Source organism: Pongo pygmaeus, chromosome 4 (assembly GCF_028885625.2).
Source record: "Pongo pygmaeus isolate AG05252 chromosome 4, NHGRI_mPonPyg2-v2.0_pri, whole genome shotgun sequence".
Classification (NCBI taxonomy): Eukaryota; Metazoa; Chordata; class Mammalia; order Primates; family Hominidae; genus Pongo; species Pongo pygmaeus.
Window position 1 is genome coordinate 137,268,367 of NC_072377.2, and position 13,017 is coordinate 137,281,383.

At 48.8% G+C, this 13,017-nt stretch overlaps 2 protein-coding genes across 7 annotated transcripts in view; one reads left to right on the plus strand and one right to left on the minus strand.

Annotated features, from left to right (window-relative positions):
- On the plus strand, positions 1-3,627 carry CCNI2 (cyclin I family member 2). The gene is made up of 4 exons (XM_054487396.2): positions 1-487; positions 905-1,036; positions 1,908-1,982; positions 3,415-3,627. Exons 1-4 carry the CDS (start codon positions 59-61, stop codon positions 3,625-3,627), a joined length of 849 nt encoding a protein of 282 aa, XP_054343371.1. The 5' UTR covers positions 1-58.
- Positions 3,382-13,017, minus strand: part of SEPTIN8 (septin 8) — a 27,005-nt gene continuing 17,369 nt past the window's right edge. For 2 of the 6 annotated variants that reach the window (XM_054487391.2, XM_054487389.2), the window contains exon 10: positions 3,382-4,735. In XM_054487391.2, coding sequence (XP_054343366.1) covers positions 4,573-4,735 — 163 coding nt within the window. In that variant the 3' untranslated portion in view covers positions 3,382-4,572. Of the gene's footprint in view, positions 4,739-8,547; positions 11,363-13,017 lie in introns of those variants that run through there. The other 4 variants (XM_054487390.2, XM_054487388.2, XM_054487395.2 and 1 more) reach the window with 2 other exon arrangements.

Genomic DNA, 13,017 nt, shown 5'->3' on the forward strand with positions numbered 1-13,017 from the left:
GCGGGGTTATAAAATGCCGGGTTAAGCGGCGACTCAGACTTAGGATCCCGCTCACGACATGGCCTCGGGCGCTCAGCTCCCGCCGCAGCCGTCGAGCTCAGAGGTCAGCGCCGTCCAGAGCCCACGCGGGCGTCCCGGCGCCGGTCTGGAGGAAGCAGCCCCGGGCGTTCCTCTCCCGCCGTCTCCGGGGGAGGCCCCTCTGCCCCCGAGCAACCGGAGCAGGTGCCCTGGGACCCGCCAGCCCGGAGCGGCCTCCCTCCACGCGGCGTCCGCAGCAGTCCCCCTGCGGCCCCGGCGCGGTACGGCGCCGGCCGGGAGAACCGCAGACCCGGTCCCCGCCGCCGCCCCAGAGCAAGCTCCGCGGCGGGCTCCGCGGTCCCGCAAGCCGCGCAACCTGGAAGGCGACCTGGACCAGCGCCGGCTGCTCTGCCACTTGCAGCTGGCCCAGGACCGCGAGGCGCGCCTGTGGCTGGGCGGCAAACCCCAGGTACCCGTCCCTGCCGCGTGGTCCTCCTCGCGCGTGCACTGCAGGCGGGTGTGGCCTCCACCTGCACCCGCGCTCGGGTGTTCTGCACCTGGAGGCCGGGCCCTTCCCCAGGTGGGGCCCCTCACGAGAGGCACGAGGCTGGATCCATCAGCTTCTCTCTAGGAGGGCGTCTTGCTAGCAGGGCCTTCGGAAGAGGGCCTGTTTGAATCAAGGAACTCAGCCTACGACGAAAAGCGGGCGCGAGGGGTGGGGGTGATGGGTGAGCCGCTGCGCCAGGGGGGCGTTTACTTCCAGCGGGCATGCAGGGAAAGGGACTTCTCACTGCCCCCCCGGCACCTTAAGCAGGAGGCTCCTGCTGATGGGGGACCAGGAGTGGCCGCTAGCGACCTTCCTCGCCCCACCTGCTCTTCTTCCTAGCAGGATGAAATCTGCGACGCCTTCCAGGAAGTCGTGCTGTGGCTCCTGCGGCTTCAGAACACCTTTTACTTCTCCCAGTCCACTTTTAACCTGGCCCTCACCATCTTCGGCCGCCTCCTGATTTCAGTGAAGGTAGGGAGGCCTCTGAGGGACGGTGGCAGATGATGAGAGAAGTAACTAACCTTTGCTCTCCATTCCTGCTTGAGAGGTGAGGGGTTCCAGATGCTCGAACCAAGGTGTATAAACTAACTTGCTCCGAGTGGAAGAGCTGGTGTTGGAACCTCTCCACATCCTACACTGGCTGTCTCAGGGTCATGTGGTCATCAGGATTGGACTTGGGGAGAGTGAGAGGACCTAGCTGGGAAAGGGCTTCCTGTGTAATGAGGTAGGATGTGCTTGTCTCGACCTGTCGAGGGCAGCTTGAGGCTAGGATGAGACTGGCTTCCCTGAGAAGGTGCCATATTTCCCACCTCCAGTCAGTCCCGAAATGAAGGAATACTGCCCAGTCATCTGCAGTTCTGAAATCAGGAGCATCTTCATTGGTCAGATCTAAAAACGGCACTAACACTCTGTCTTGTGGAGAAATTGAGCCTTTTAAAAATGGGAAAAAAAAGCTTATTAAAACAAACGGCTGGGCGCAATGGCTCACGCCTGTAATCTCAGCACTTTGGGAGGCCAAGGGGTATGGATCACCTGAGGTCAGGAGTTGGAGACCATCCTGGCCAACATGGTGAAACCCTGTCTCTACTAAAAATACAAAAATTAGCCAGGCGTGGTGGCCCGTGCCTATAGTCCTAGCTACTCAAGAGGCTGTGGCAGGAGAATCACTCAAAATCAGGGGGTGGAGGTTGCAGTGAGCCAAGATCATGCCACTGCACTCCAGCCTGGGCAACAGAGTGAGACTCCATGTCAAAAAAGTATATAAAAGAAAACAAACACAGATGCTTTTCGGTTTGTTTCTGGCATTCATATTCTGCTCAAATGTGTTTGTTCCATACTGCAGGTAAAAGAGAAATACCTGCATTGCGCCACAATTACTTCCTTGAGGCTTGCTGCAAAAGTTAATGAAGAAGAGGAGGTATGCATCCTTGGAAGTCCACACTGGGCTGCACTTGAGGTATAGGGGTGTAACATTGGAGGACTCCAGTGTCCTGATAAGTCTGTGCCCTTAGGTATGGTGGATGTTTTGGAAAAGTCACCAACTTGCCGGCATCTCTGCTATCCCTTCCATCGGCTTGTCAGGCTTTGAGACCCCACAAATGAACAAGTAGAGCAGCTGAACTGTCCTGGCCCACCAAACCTAGAGACCTGAACTCTTGACAGATACATCTGGCCTCACTGGTTGATGCCAGATGCTACCTCTCTCTAAACAGGGTCATCTGCTGTTGAGCAAGGAAAAAGGCCTCCCAGTCCATGTGACTTAACATCCACCCCAAGCAATTATGTCTAAGAAAGCTGCTTTAGACTTGAGGACTTGGCTGTGTCAATGAAGCTGGTCCTTGGGAACTCTGGGACCCGAGAGGGACAGGAGGGCCATGTGCTGGGGGTAAAGTACAAGGGGCCCAGGAGCGCTTCAGGCATGGCTGGATGGCTAAATTTCACTGTGGCATCTGTTCAGGAGGAGATCATCTCCTAATACCCTTTCCAAACTTTCCTACCTCCCTCCAACTTCTCCCAGTTTGGGGATGGTGAAATCATTGCCATTGCCACAGGGGTCACCCTTAGCTGATCTCTGGGTCTGAGGAGGCAGGGAAGAAGTTGTGTGTCCAGTTCCAAACCTTCAATAAAAATGTTTTAAACTCCTGTTTATTAGAATAGAATTAATGCCCAAGTTGCTTTTGTCCAGCTAAAAATCAAGTGACTCTTTTTCTGGAGGTTATAGTAATACTTCTGTTTATCTAAAAACACAGGATCAAGCCTTTAATGTACTTGATACTTGAATGTTTACTCACAGACAAGCCTCATTAGTCCCTCTGTGGGAAAAGCCATAGTTTTTCCAGAACTGAACCACCTTCAATCAAGGTTGAAGGAAATGTGTTTGCAGTTGCGATGCTGAAAAACCCACAGGAGGTTTTATCAATGTGTCTGGTACAGACTAGGAAGCTCAAAAGCATAGTTTTTTTCTCTATGCCCAGTACCCATGGTAGGGATCAGGAATAGGGATAGGCAGAACCCATGGCTCCTGGAAAGCTTGGGGCGAGTTCTTGCAGCTGAACAGGGGAGATGGCACAGCCCCAGTCTCCAAAGCACCTTTGGGTATGAGCTAGCATGCAGCTGGGGGATCAATACCTGGTTTCAGAGGGGGACCATGTGATGTTCACTACATAACTACCTGAGGATTTGACAGATAGCCAAGATCTGGTTTAGTATTTCTTTCAGAAGCATTTTCTGTGGCAGGCCACAGGAAGACAACTCCACTAAGGTCATGAATGCCCAGTCCCCATGGATAAGAAAACAAAAGCTACTATGACATGACGTAGGGCTTTGGCCTCTTTATTTTCTTTTTACAGTTTATTCCACAAGTAAAAGACTTCACAAAGCACTATGGCTCTGACTATTCCCCGAATGAGCTGCTGAGGATGGAGCTGGCTATTCTGGACAGACTGCACTGGGACCTCTATATTGGGACGCCGCTGGACTTCTTGACTATAGTGAGTAAGGAGGTGTTTACAGAGTCTACCCTAAACTCGTTTGTGCCTTTGGAACAGCTGTTTACAACATAGGACGGCAAAGCACAGGCGTGAACACGCCCTTGCACATGCACCACAGTGAGGTGACCCACAAGGCTCATGACATACGGAAGAGTGAAAAGGTATCTTCAATCCAACACAGTTCCACCAGACTCCCACTTCTAAAGGACATTAAATTAACTTTACAAAGATTTTTAGACGGCACTAGTATGGTGAGTTTCTCTTTTAAATACACACTGCAAAAATATTTAACTTTCCATTCTATGAATACTGTACATAAATATCTGTCTGCTTTTGCTACACTTTACACACATTCACTTAGCTGTCTTTATTCACCTACACACAATCCTTATTGAAGCTTTAGACCATATTGATCTGGCACTTAAAAAAATATCATACATTAGTTTGTATTTGTTTTAGTTGGGGGGAATGATGGTCATCCTTAAGGATATGATTCTGTTAGTAAGGCAAAATTATGCAATGTGGAAATCTCATGGGCTTTTGGTTTGTTATGAAGCATGAAGATTAAATTACTAAAGGCTGTTTCATTATTTAAACTGGCCACTGTTGCCAAGTTGCAGAGTTTCTTCTTATGATAAGCAGATACAAGTAACTTTTCTGCTACCTTGGTCTTGAATAGTATGTTTCTATTTTTCAGAATGGAAACATTGTCATCTAGGTACTTTCTGCTCATAACGATGATGTCACAAAGCAGACTCTTTTTTTTTTTGTCTCGGAGTGGAAGCTTAGCTTGGCCACAGGATGGGCATTAGGCCTCAAGCCCCTTACGGAGCCATGGATAGGAATGAAAAGGGTTGGGCAACATTTGATGTTCCCTGATGGAAATTTAAATTGTTTGCACTTTTGGTCATTGATATATGAAAAGTATGGGGTTTTCTGTTCTAACATTAAAAACCATGGTCTCCAGTTCCATGCCCTGGTGGTCCTGAGCTGGCCCCATGTGTTGGAGCTGCTGCCTCAGAGGAATCCTTCCCTCCACGTCGCATCCCTGACCAGGCAGCTGCAGCACTGTATGGCGGGCCACCAGCTGCTGCAGTTCAAGGGCTCCACACTGGCCTTGGTCATCATCACCTTAGAGCTGGAGAGGCTCATGCCCGGCTGGTGTGCTCCTATATCTGATCTGCTAAAGAAAGCACAGGTAGACATCAACTTTGCCCCAGACCAGGCTCTGTGTTTTGTCCCATTAGCTGATGTACCCTGACCCCAAAGGGGTACCCTTTGCCCTTGTAGCCTCTGGAAAATGTTCTGGCCATAACCCTGGAAAGAGTCTGCCCAAAGGCTAGGCTTTCCACACTTGGTCATGCTCTATGCACTTGAGATGGGACATGTGTTCCCTTCACTGGACCAATGGGGGTGGTCTCTGAGAGTGAGAGAATCTTTATCTCAATGGGAGCCCTTGTAGCCAAGAGGACTGTGGGGGGTCAGGGGTATGTCTGGCTTAGGAGGAAGCAACCCTGAGCTTAATACTGGGGAGCATAAATTCTAAACTCCTTCACCTCTCCTTTGTACGAGTGTGTGGTACCAGGTACAGGGGTACCATGAGGCAAGCATTGTGGGGGCACGAGGAGGAGAGGGGTGTGTCAGAATCCCTCAGAACAGATAGGTTAGGATGGAATGCGTAGTTAGACTAATGACAACTTTACTGAGGCTGGAAATGGATGTCCCTGAGATGGTAGGATTAGTGGTCCTTAGCTGGGTGGTTGGACCTTCCTGAACTTGCTTCATGCTAACATTTTGGCACTCAATTGCCAATTTCTTAGAATGTATGATGGTTCTGCTTGAAGATGGCCACTCTATTCTAATACAGGTTGGTGATATGCAGTACAGCTGCTGCAAGGAACTTGTAACACAGCAACTGAGAAGTTTTCAGTCATCGTCCTGCACAGACAACTTTGTGTCACCTGCCAACTAGCCCCTCTGCCTCCACCCCGGGGCTTTCAGAGCATAATGTGAAACCTCCTTGCTTGGACTACCATGAGTTCTTTGGCTTGTTATGAATCCTGTAAAAAGGGAAGGTGGCTCTGGAAGAGCAACTGAGGAAAAGTTCCCAACTGAGCCCTTGGAAAAAAAATAAAGGGGAGAGGGGAAAGGCAGGCTGGGGTCAGTAGAGGTCAGGGTGGTCTGACAGACCATGACCCTGTCTTCCCTTTTTCTCCTCTGGGCCTGAAGCCAGGGAGTATGAATGAATGTTCAAATGGCAGCTTGTTTTACCTTCCTTCTCCAGCAAGGGTTGGCACTGGCCCCTGGGAGTGCTGGAATATGAAACCAAGAGGCAGGCCTGGCTCAGGGCTGAAGGGCTGGGGCTAGTTCTGACCAGTTCTTGCTGCTCTACCTGCCAGAGCTGGCCAGGTCCTTCCAACTTCCCAGGCTTATCCCAAACACATATGTGGTGCTTCCAGTCCCAACTACCCTGCCTGCCACTCCTCACATGGGACAGTCTCTGCAGACACATTTACCCAACCATGGCCATGACTTACGTCTTCCCTTTACAAGGACTGGATTATAAAGTATGCTTTGTTTAATGTAACTTGAGCAAGCTTTAGGCATATCTTTCCTTTGTTACTCTTAAGCAAAGTGGTTTCAGTTATTAGTTTAACTAGAGGGATTTTGTGCTAATGAATGGGTATTACAGGCTAACACCTGTGATGGGAGGCACAGCTCTGAATGCTTTCTGTTGGGATGAGCAGGTTCTGAGGCCAAGCCTGCTCCAACCACAGTGTTGCCAGGAGGAGGAGCCAGCTGCCTCTCTCATGCTGTGCTACCACAGAGCCATTCTCTAAGCAGGGGAGTGCAGCTGACAAAGATGCCAGCTGGGGCTGTGTAAGTTGTGTTGGGGGCATGAATGACTGAGCCACACATTCAGAGGTGGTTTGTGAAGTCTTCCACTGTGAACTACGGTTTTTTTTTTTTTTTTTGGTGTGTTTGTGTAAATGTGCTAAGCCATGGGGTGGGAGGGGAAAGATTTACTAGGTGCAAAGTGGTCAAGGGCCAGATATACTACAATTGTCTATATTATAGAGTTAGTATACATCTGTATTTTTTCTTGACACGCTTTTGCTTGTTGGCGCTTTTGTTAAAATTAAACTTTAATTGCTTCCGATCCTGTATGAGTCTTATTTTGAGCTACCATGCATTTAGCCTTACGAGAGTCAGATACATTTGGAACACTATCTCCTAGGTCATATCGAGAACTCTCCTCTAGTCCAGAACCCATTTTACAGATGGAGATGCTGAGGCCATGCTGCTCACAGCTTCCAGTGGTGGCCGTGAGTGCCCTCTGCCTCCTTCCTTCCAGTGTAAGTGGGACCACAGTGCATGAGGCAGGAGGACATCCTGAGGGCCCATACCAGTTTGGGCATCCCAGGCTTTGGGGGAACTGCTGGAAGACATCTGCTGCTTAACTAGGTGGCTATGGATGTGAGCTAGATTCCGAGAGCTGATCCAACTCAACCTCTTGGAGAAGGCAGAGGGTAGACATGTGAGTCCTAGGACTGGGGTAAGAGACAACCTTCTGCTCTGGCTTTCTATAAATGATAGAACTCTTCTATAGGGAAGCTCACTTTTGTATTGTCAAAGTCCCACTTGTGGATTTTTAAAAATCTTATGTGCTTTTCAAGCTTGCCGTGGGGCCCCAGGTCCCATCCTACTTCCCTCTAATATTCTTTTCTGACATTAGGAACTCCTATCCCACCTCAACTCAGAGATTGGGAAACATTTCTCAGGGAGAAATATGGATACAATCCATTTTCCTTTTGACCCCACCTATAGAAAGGCAGGGATTGGTGAAGGAATGAGGCTGAAGAAAATGGAGATGGAAAAAGCTCAGAGGCAGATGCTATGGCAGAAAGAAAGGTAGGTGGGCTCAGGGAGGAACAGGGCAGGGGGAGCATCATAGACCTGTCCTAAACTTGTCCAAACAGTACTTTCCTGAAATGAATGAGCCAAGTCATTTGATGATGTTTCTACCACCTAGGAGGCCCTCCTCCCCCTGGCTTCCTGGAGAGTCTCTGTCCTTCAAAGCTTGGTGAATACTTTGCCTCCCTGCTGCCTGCCTTCCCACAAGTAGAGCTGAGCTATGCCTGCATTAGGGATGTGTTCATACCACTCTCCCTGCAGGGGTCCCCATTTTCTCATTTTGGTCTTCCCAAATCTACCTAGTTAGTGCTCAATGGAGAAAGCTCCTTAAAAAAGAAACCCACGTACTTTTTTTCACTTCTTTTCACCAGCCTGCTCTTCCTCAGCCACTTTTGCCTGTCCCCTAGGGCTTTCTACCTCTAAAAAACAGTCTCAGGTCCACCAGCCCACACCATCAGGCTGTGTACTTTAACACTAGCCACACTTCCACTACTCTTCCATCATTCCATTGAGATGCCAAGGAGCAGGTGTAGCTCAGGAATTAAGGGTACAGACTACCAGCGTTCAAATCTCAACTTCTCCAGTTACTTGCCATGTAACCTTGGGTAATTACTTAAACCTCTGTGCTTCAGCTATAAAATGGGGATGAATGGTCCCTAATCATAGGATTAGGATGAGGATTAGAGGAGTTAATGCATGTAATGTGGTTCCGAGCAGTCCTGGCACTTGAATATTAGTAGTCCCATGGCAAGCCTTTTTGCTAAGGAGGAACACTCCTTGAGGGCAGGTGCCCCTTTTCTCATGTCCTGCACCCAGTTAACCAATAAAGATTCGTGGACCACAGGCTGCCCCTTTACCTTCCTGTGACTCTTCCCTCCATCCCCCACCTATCCAAGAGCCTTTCACAGATGCCTGTAGCAGGGTTTCCCATTAAAACAATTCCTACAGAAGTAGATCAACCTCCACAAAATTCAAAGAACAGACAAGCTGTATTTTACCACAGCTGTAGCAAATTAATGGGCTCAGGAAACTCGTTAAATCAGAAAAGCTACTGCCCAAAAAAGACACCACAAAAACTCAAAATAAATGCAAAATTTAATGAAAAAAATAAGTACAAAGTGAATGGAAAAGAAAAAAACAGTCAATGAATGCAGGAGTAAATGAATTAACACGTGAAGCAATTTTAGAGAAGCATGTTAACGTAACAGACTAGCAAGCCACACTTCCTCGGGCCTCGTATCCATGAGCCCCACTTAACAGGGAGCCCACATTTAGACATACACAAACATATATGCAGTCAGTATGCACAATTAAAAACCACCTAGATCAGGGTACCCACAACTAGAAAGACCATATTTCCACATTGGCCTGGGACAGGTCTGGTTTATGCCTTTTGATCTGGTGTAATTAATAGCATCCCCTTTCTCAATAGTCCCAGTTCGGGCAACAAATTATATGGTGATTCTTCTACCTCAAACAAACATGGTTTATGAAAGACATGATAGTAAATGCCAACATGATCCTGTAAGACAGCCCTAATAACGCCAACAAATGACAATGAGAAAAAGAGGGGTAAATGAGACTCTGCAGACAGGGTCACATTCTATGGGGGCTAACTTACTAAACAGTGGCAAGTTTTAAGCTCACTTTATGCACCAAGGTTTAATTTGGTCTCAGCTAAAGAAAACAAAATTCCAAACACAAACAGCAGGGGAGAGGTGCAGTGAGGCTTGCTAGAGGGACCTGTGGAGGCAGCTCAGACCAGAAAATGCAAGTCTGTCAAGTGTCCCCGAAGATCCTGGGAAGGCTTAGGCCCACAGGCAGCCAGCCACGAGTATGGCCTTTCAGTATACCCGGGGTGCAACCCGCAGGCCACAATGGACGAATGGCCAAATCTGCATACTCCAGAGTCCTAGGTTGGCCTATGAACCAGGAATTCTCATTTCTTATGTATCCAATGAACCTGCTGGGTCACCAGGCCACATCTTCATAAATATGTTAGCTGAGAGAGGCTATCTTAAAGGTCATGCTCTGACCCAACTGCATACACTTTCAGACATAAAATTACCCTAGAGATGGGCCACTGGCAGCCCACATTTGCCCCGGATATGCCAGTTTACCTTTTTAGATACCCTCACTGAAGCATCAGTTTTCAATTGCAACCAGATGTGGACTTATTGTGACACTAAGGAAGCTTAATCTTCAGAGCCCCTTCCAAGACCCTGTACCTAATTTTATATTAACATTGTTTTTCTTAAAGAAGTCTTTCTAAATAATTCAAGCTTTCAGCCCCATAAAATTTAGATCCACCCCTGGTCATAGCATAAAAACTTGAATTGTCACTAGAACGTGCTCTGCTGCTGGAGCATGGAGCCCCTCACAGGTAAAGGCTGCCTCTTCCTGGCCGTGCCTCAGTGGACACACACAGCTCACCCCTCTGCCTCTCCCTGAGCAGAACATCATCTCAGGAAGGCAGGAGGAAGCCAGGACTTGGTCCTGGAAATCAATAATGCAAGCCAGACAGAAAGGGGGAAATGGTCATGAGAAGGAAGACAGGGGCATGAAAAGCAAACTACCAATTCCACAATAAATTAGCACGTCTTCCTGAGGCTTCCAGCCAGGGAGTACGCTAGACTGTGAGCTCCTTGAGGGGAGCGTTGTGCATTCCTCTGGGTAGCTCCAGTGCCCAGCATGGTGCTTCAACATTAAAACTACCCTTCCTTTCATCTAGTCATTTTCCACCTCCCATTTTACCAGGCCATATTCTCAACACTGACATTCTTGGTGGCTTGTAAACCAACAGGAGAATAGAAGAATCAAAGCTCTAGTACTTCCTTAAAATGTTCCCCTTTAGAGTGCAGCTGAAGGGGAAAGCTCCTTTGCCGCTCATTTTTCCCTAATTGTCTATATACATCAGACACCTTCATCTCTTCACCCTGTGACCCAGCCAGGAAAGAAGCAATGACTTTGAGGTAACAACCTTTTTCCCACTGAGTACTCTTTGCATTTGGAATATGCAGGATTCGCTTGGGAATCTTAATTGGAGTCAAACACTTAACATACACACATGGAGTTGGTCCCTGTTTACAGGTAGCACCTCTGGGGCACAGACAACAGCTTTGGGCTGCTGTTCCATTTACATTCACAGTAAAAACGCTGGACATGGTCTTGTTCATGTTCCAATTCCATCCATAAAGAAATGCCAAACACCGTCATTACAGGAAGTTTATTACCCACCTCTCCCTGTATATGATAGGCGTACTTTATACATAAGAAAGGTTTAGCTGTATTTTTAGTTTTTAAAAATCAGGGAATCTGTGTTACTTATGAAAATAATGGGAGAGGATATTATTTGTCTTGACGCTGGTGCCAAAATAAATATTTAGAAGTGTTTTAAAGTTATTAAAATTAAGCTCTAGGTTAGAAAAATTAAAATGAGGGGAACTGGGTGAATTTTGCAGCATGTATACCAGACCACGCAGCTGCACCTAGGGCACCACGTGAGTTGCCATCTCCACGCTGAACAATTAGGCCTAGCATCCCGGATGGGGCCTTCGCTAGAGCGGCACATAACAGCTCCGTCAGGGAATAGTGACACTGTAAATGGAAGACCAGCCACTGGCTCTGAAAAAAATAAACCTCGTCAGTTTTGGATTCCAGCATTCATGGCTTTTATGTGTTTGCATAGAGAGGGGTGGCCCGCCAGGCCTGGGGCAGCCTGGGGCCAGGGTCGGTTGGGGGAAAGCAAGGTTGTAAACACTGGAGTCTGTACCGGCTCCCAGTCCGTCCTCACACCATGTTATGGGAGAAGGGTCACAAGGTGTAACTCAAGCAACTTAACACATGAAAGTCTAAAGTCCACTCTTGACATGTAAGTCTGTGCGCGCGTTAACTGAAAAATAAAAATAAAACAAACAAAACAAAAACAGACACATTAAAAGATATGCAGACCAAATCAAACAGAAGCAAAAGACAGCAAGATGGACACCGTGAAAGGGCAGTCAGTTTGGCATTTGTGACGAGCAAAGCAGAGAATTCACTTGTTTGTGGCGTCCCAGGCTAAGGGTCAAGATCTGATTGGGAAGTAATTTTGCAAAAAATTTGGATTCAAATTTAAAGAGTATGCATAACCAATCAAAACCACTCAAATAAATGGTCATGAAAAACACCCCTGCCCCCATTCCAAAAATGCACTCCCGACTCACACGAGTCCCTTGACCAGGGCGGCAGGAAGGCGCACTCCCAGTCACCCCACCTACCCCGTTCCTGGCCTCCACAGAGCCGTCATGGGAAGAGCGTTTTCTCTCCCAGGGACCAAACTGACTGAAGCTTTCTAGCAGGTCCAGAAACCAGGAAAGACCTGTTTTCCAGGCCCAGGCCTGGAGAATGTATCATGGCGCCCAGGCCACATGGGAAAAGCAGGGAGACCAGACACTAGTGATACGCCTCCACCCCGAGGGCTGTGCTGGTGTCCTTTCGGCCTGCCTGCACCCACCTTCACCGGCCCTCAGACCCTGAACTGGCCACAGACCCCTGTCTGCAGTTGCTGAGTGGTTTCTCCACAACTTATTTCCTAGGGAATCCTGGCTACCTTTTCTTTAACAAGATGGCAGGAAGCAGGGCAAAGTCACTTTGGGTGCCAGCACCTGGGTCACAGACTCCCGCCCCCTCCCAGGAAAATCCCGATTTCTGAGTTGCCAGCTTGAAATCTACACAGGTTCCAACTCGCAGAGCCCCCACGCTCGCCAAGCCAAAAGATGGGTGTGGGAGCGGGGCTGGAGGCAAACGCAGAGCAGAGGGGAAATTCATGGCTGAGGGGAGTGTGGGGCTGGGGTCCTCCCTGGGGACAGGCAGGGGCACATCTGCCCCAGCACTGTCAGCTGGGGTGGGGCCACTGGGTATCGGGATGAGAGAGACTACAAAAAGGATGAGGGTCTGTCCTGAGGCAGAGGACAGACCTTAGGAGTGAGACTTGGCAACCAGTTCTGAAATGCCTGGTTCTGTCCCCCTGTTTCCCCCAGCAAGAAGCCCTTTGAGTTTTTTTTTCCCTTGGTATGTGTTTGTGTGCCTCTGTGCATGTGTGTACTGTGTGCTGGCAGATATGTGCCTGAGACTGTGTATGTGAGATCGGACAGGAGAGAAAGACAGTGTGCGTGCACATGTGTGTGCACATGTGGTCAGGAAATGCCATATTGGGGGTGGGGTGGGGGCAGGGCTAACACCAGAAGCAACAGCCCAGGGCCACAGCTAACTATGCACTTCATGGCCCTAATGGCTAGGCTCCATTGCCACCAAGGAGGGAAGGGCCTGGGCATACACATCCTCAAATATCCCAGGAGGAAATGGATCCCGAGTATGATGGCCAGGATGGGTTCACCTGCTTAGTTCCTAGGTTGGCAAGAGAAGGATGGTACCCAAGATAGGCCGGGGCAGGGAGAAGCAGGGATGGATGGGATCCCCACAGTGTGACATGGCATGGCTGTGAATGAGGTGGGTGGGCGAGGGTGAGCCCCAGAAGCCAGGACATCTGGACTCCAGCTAAGGGTG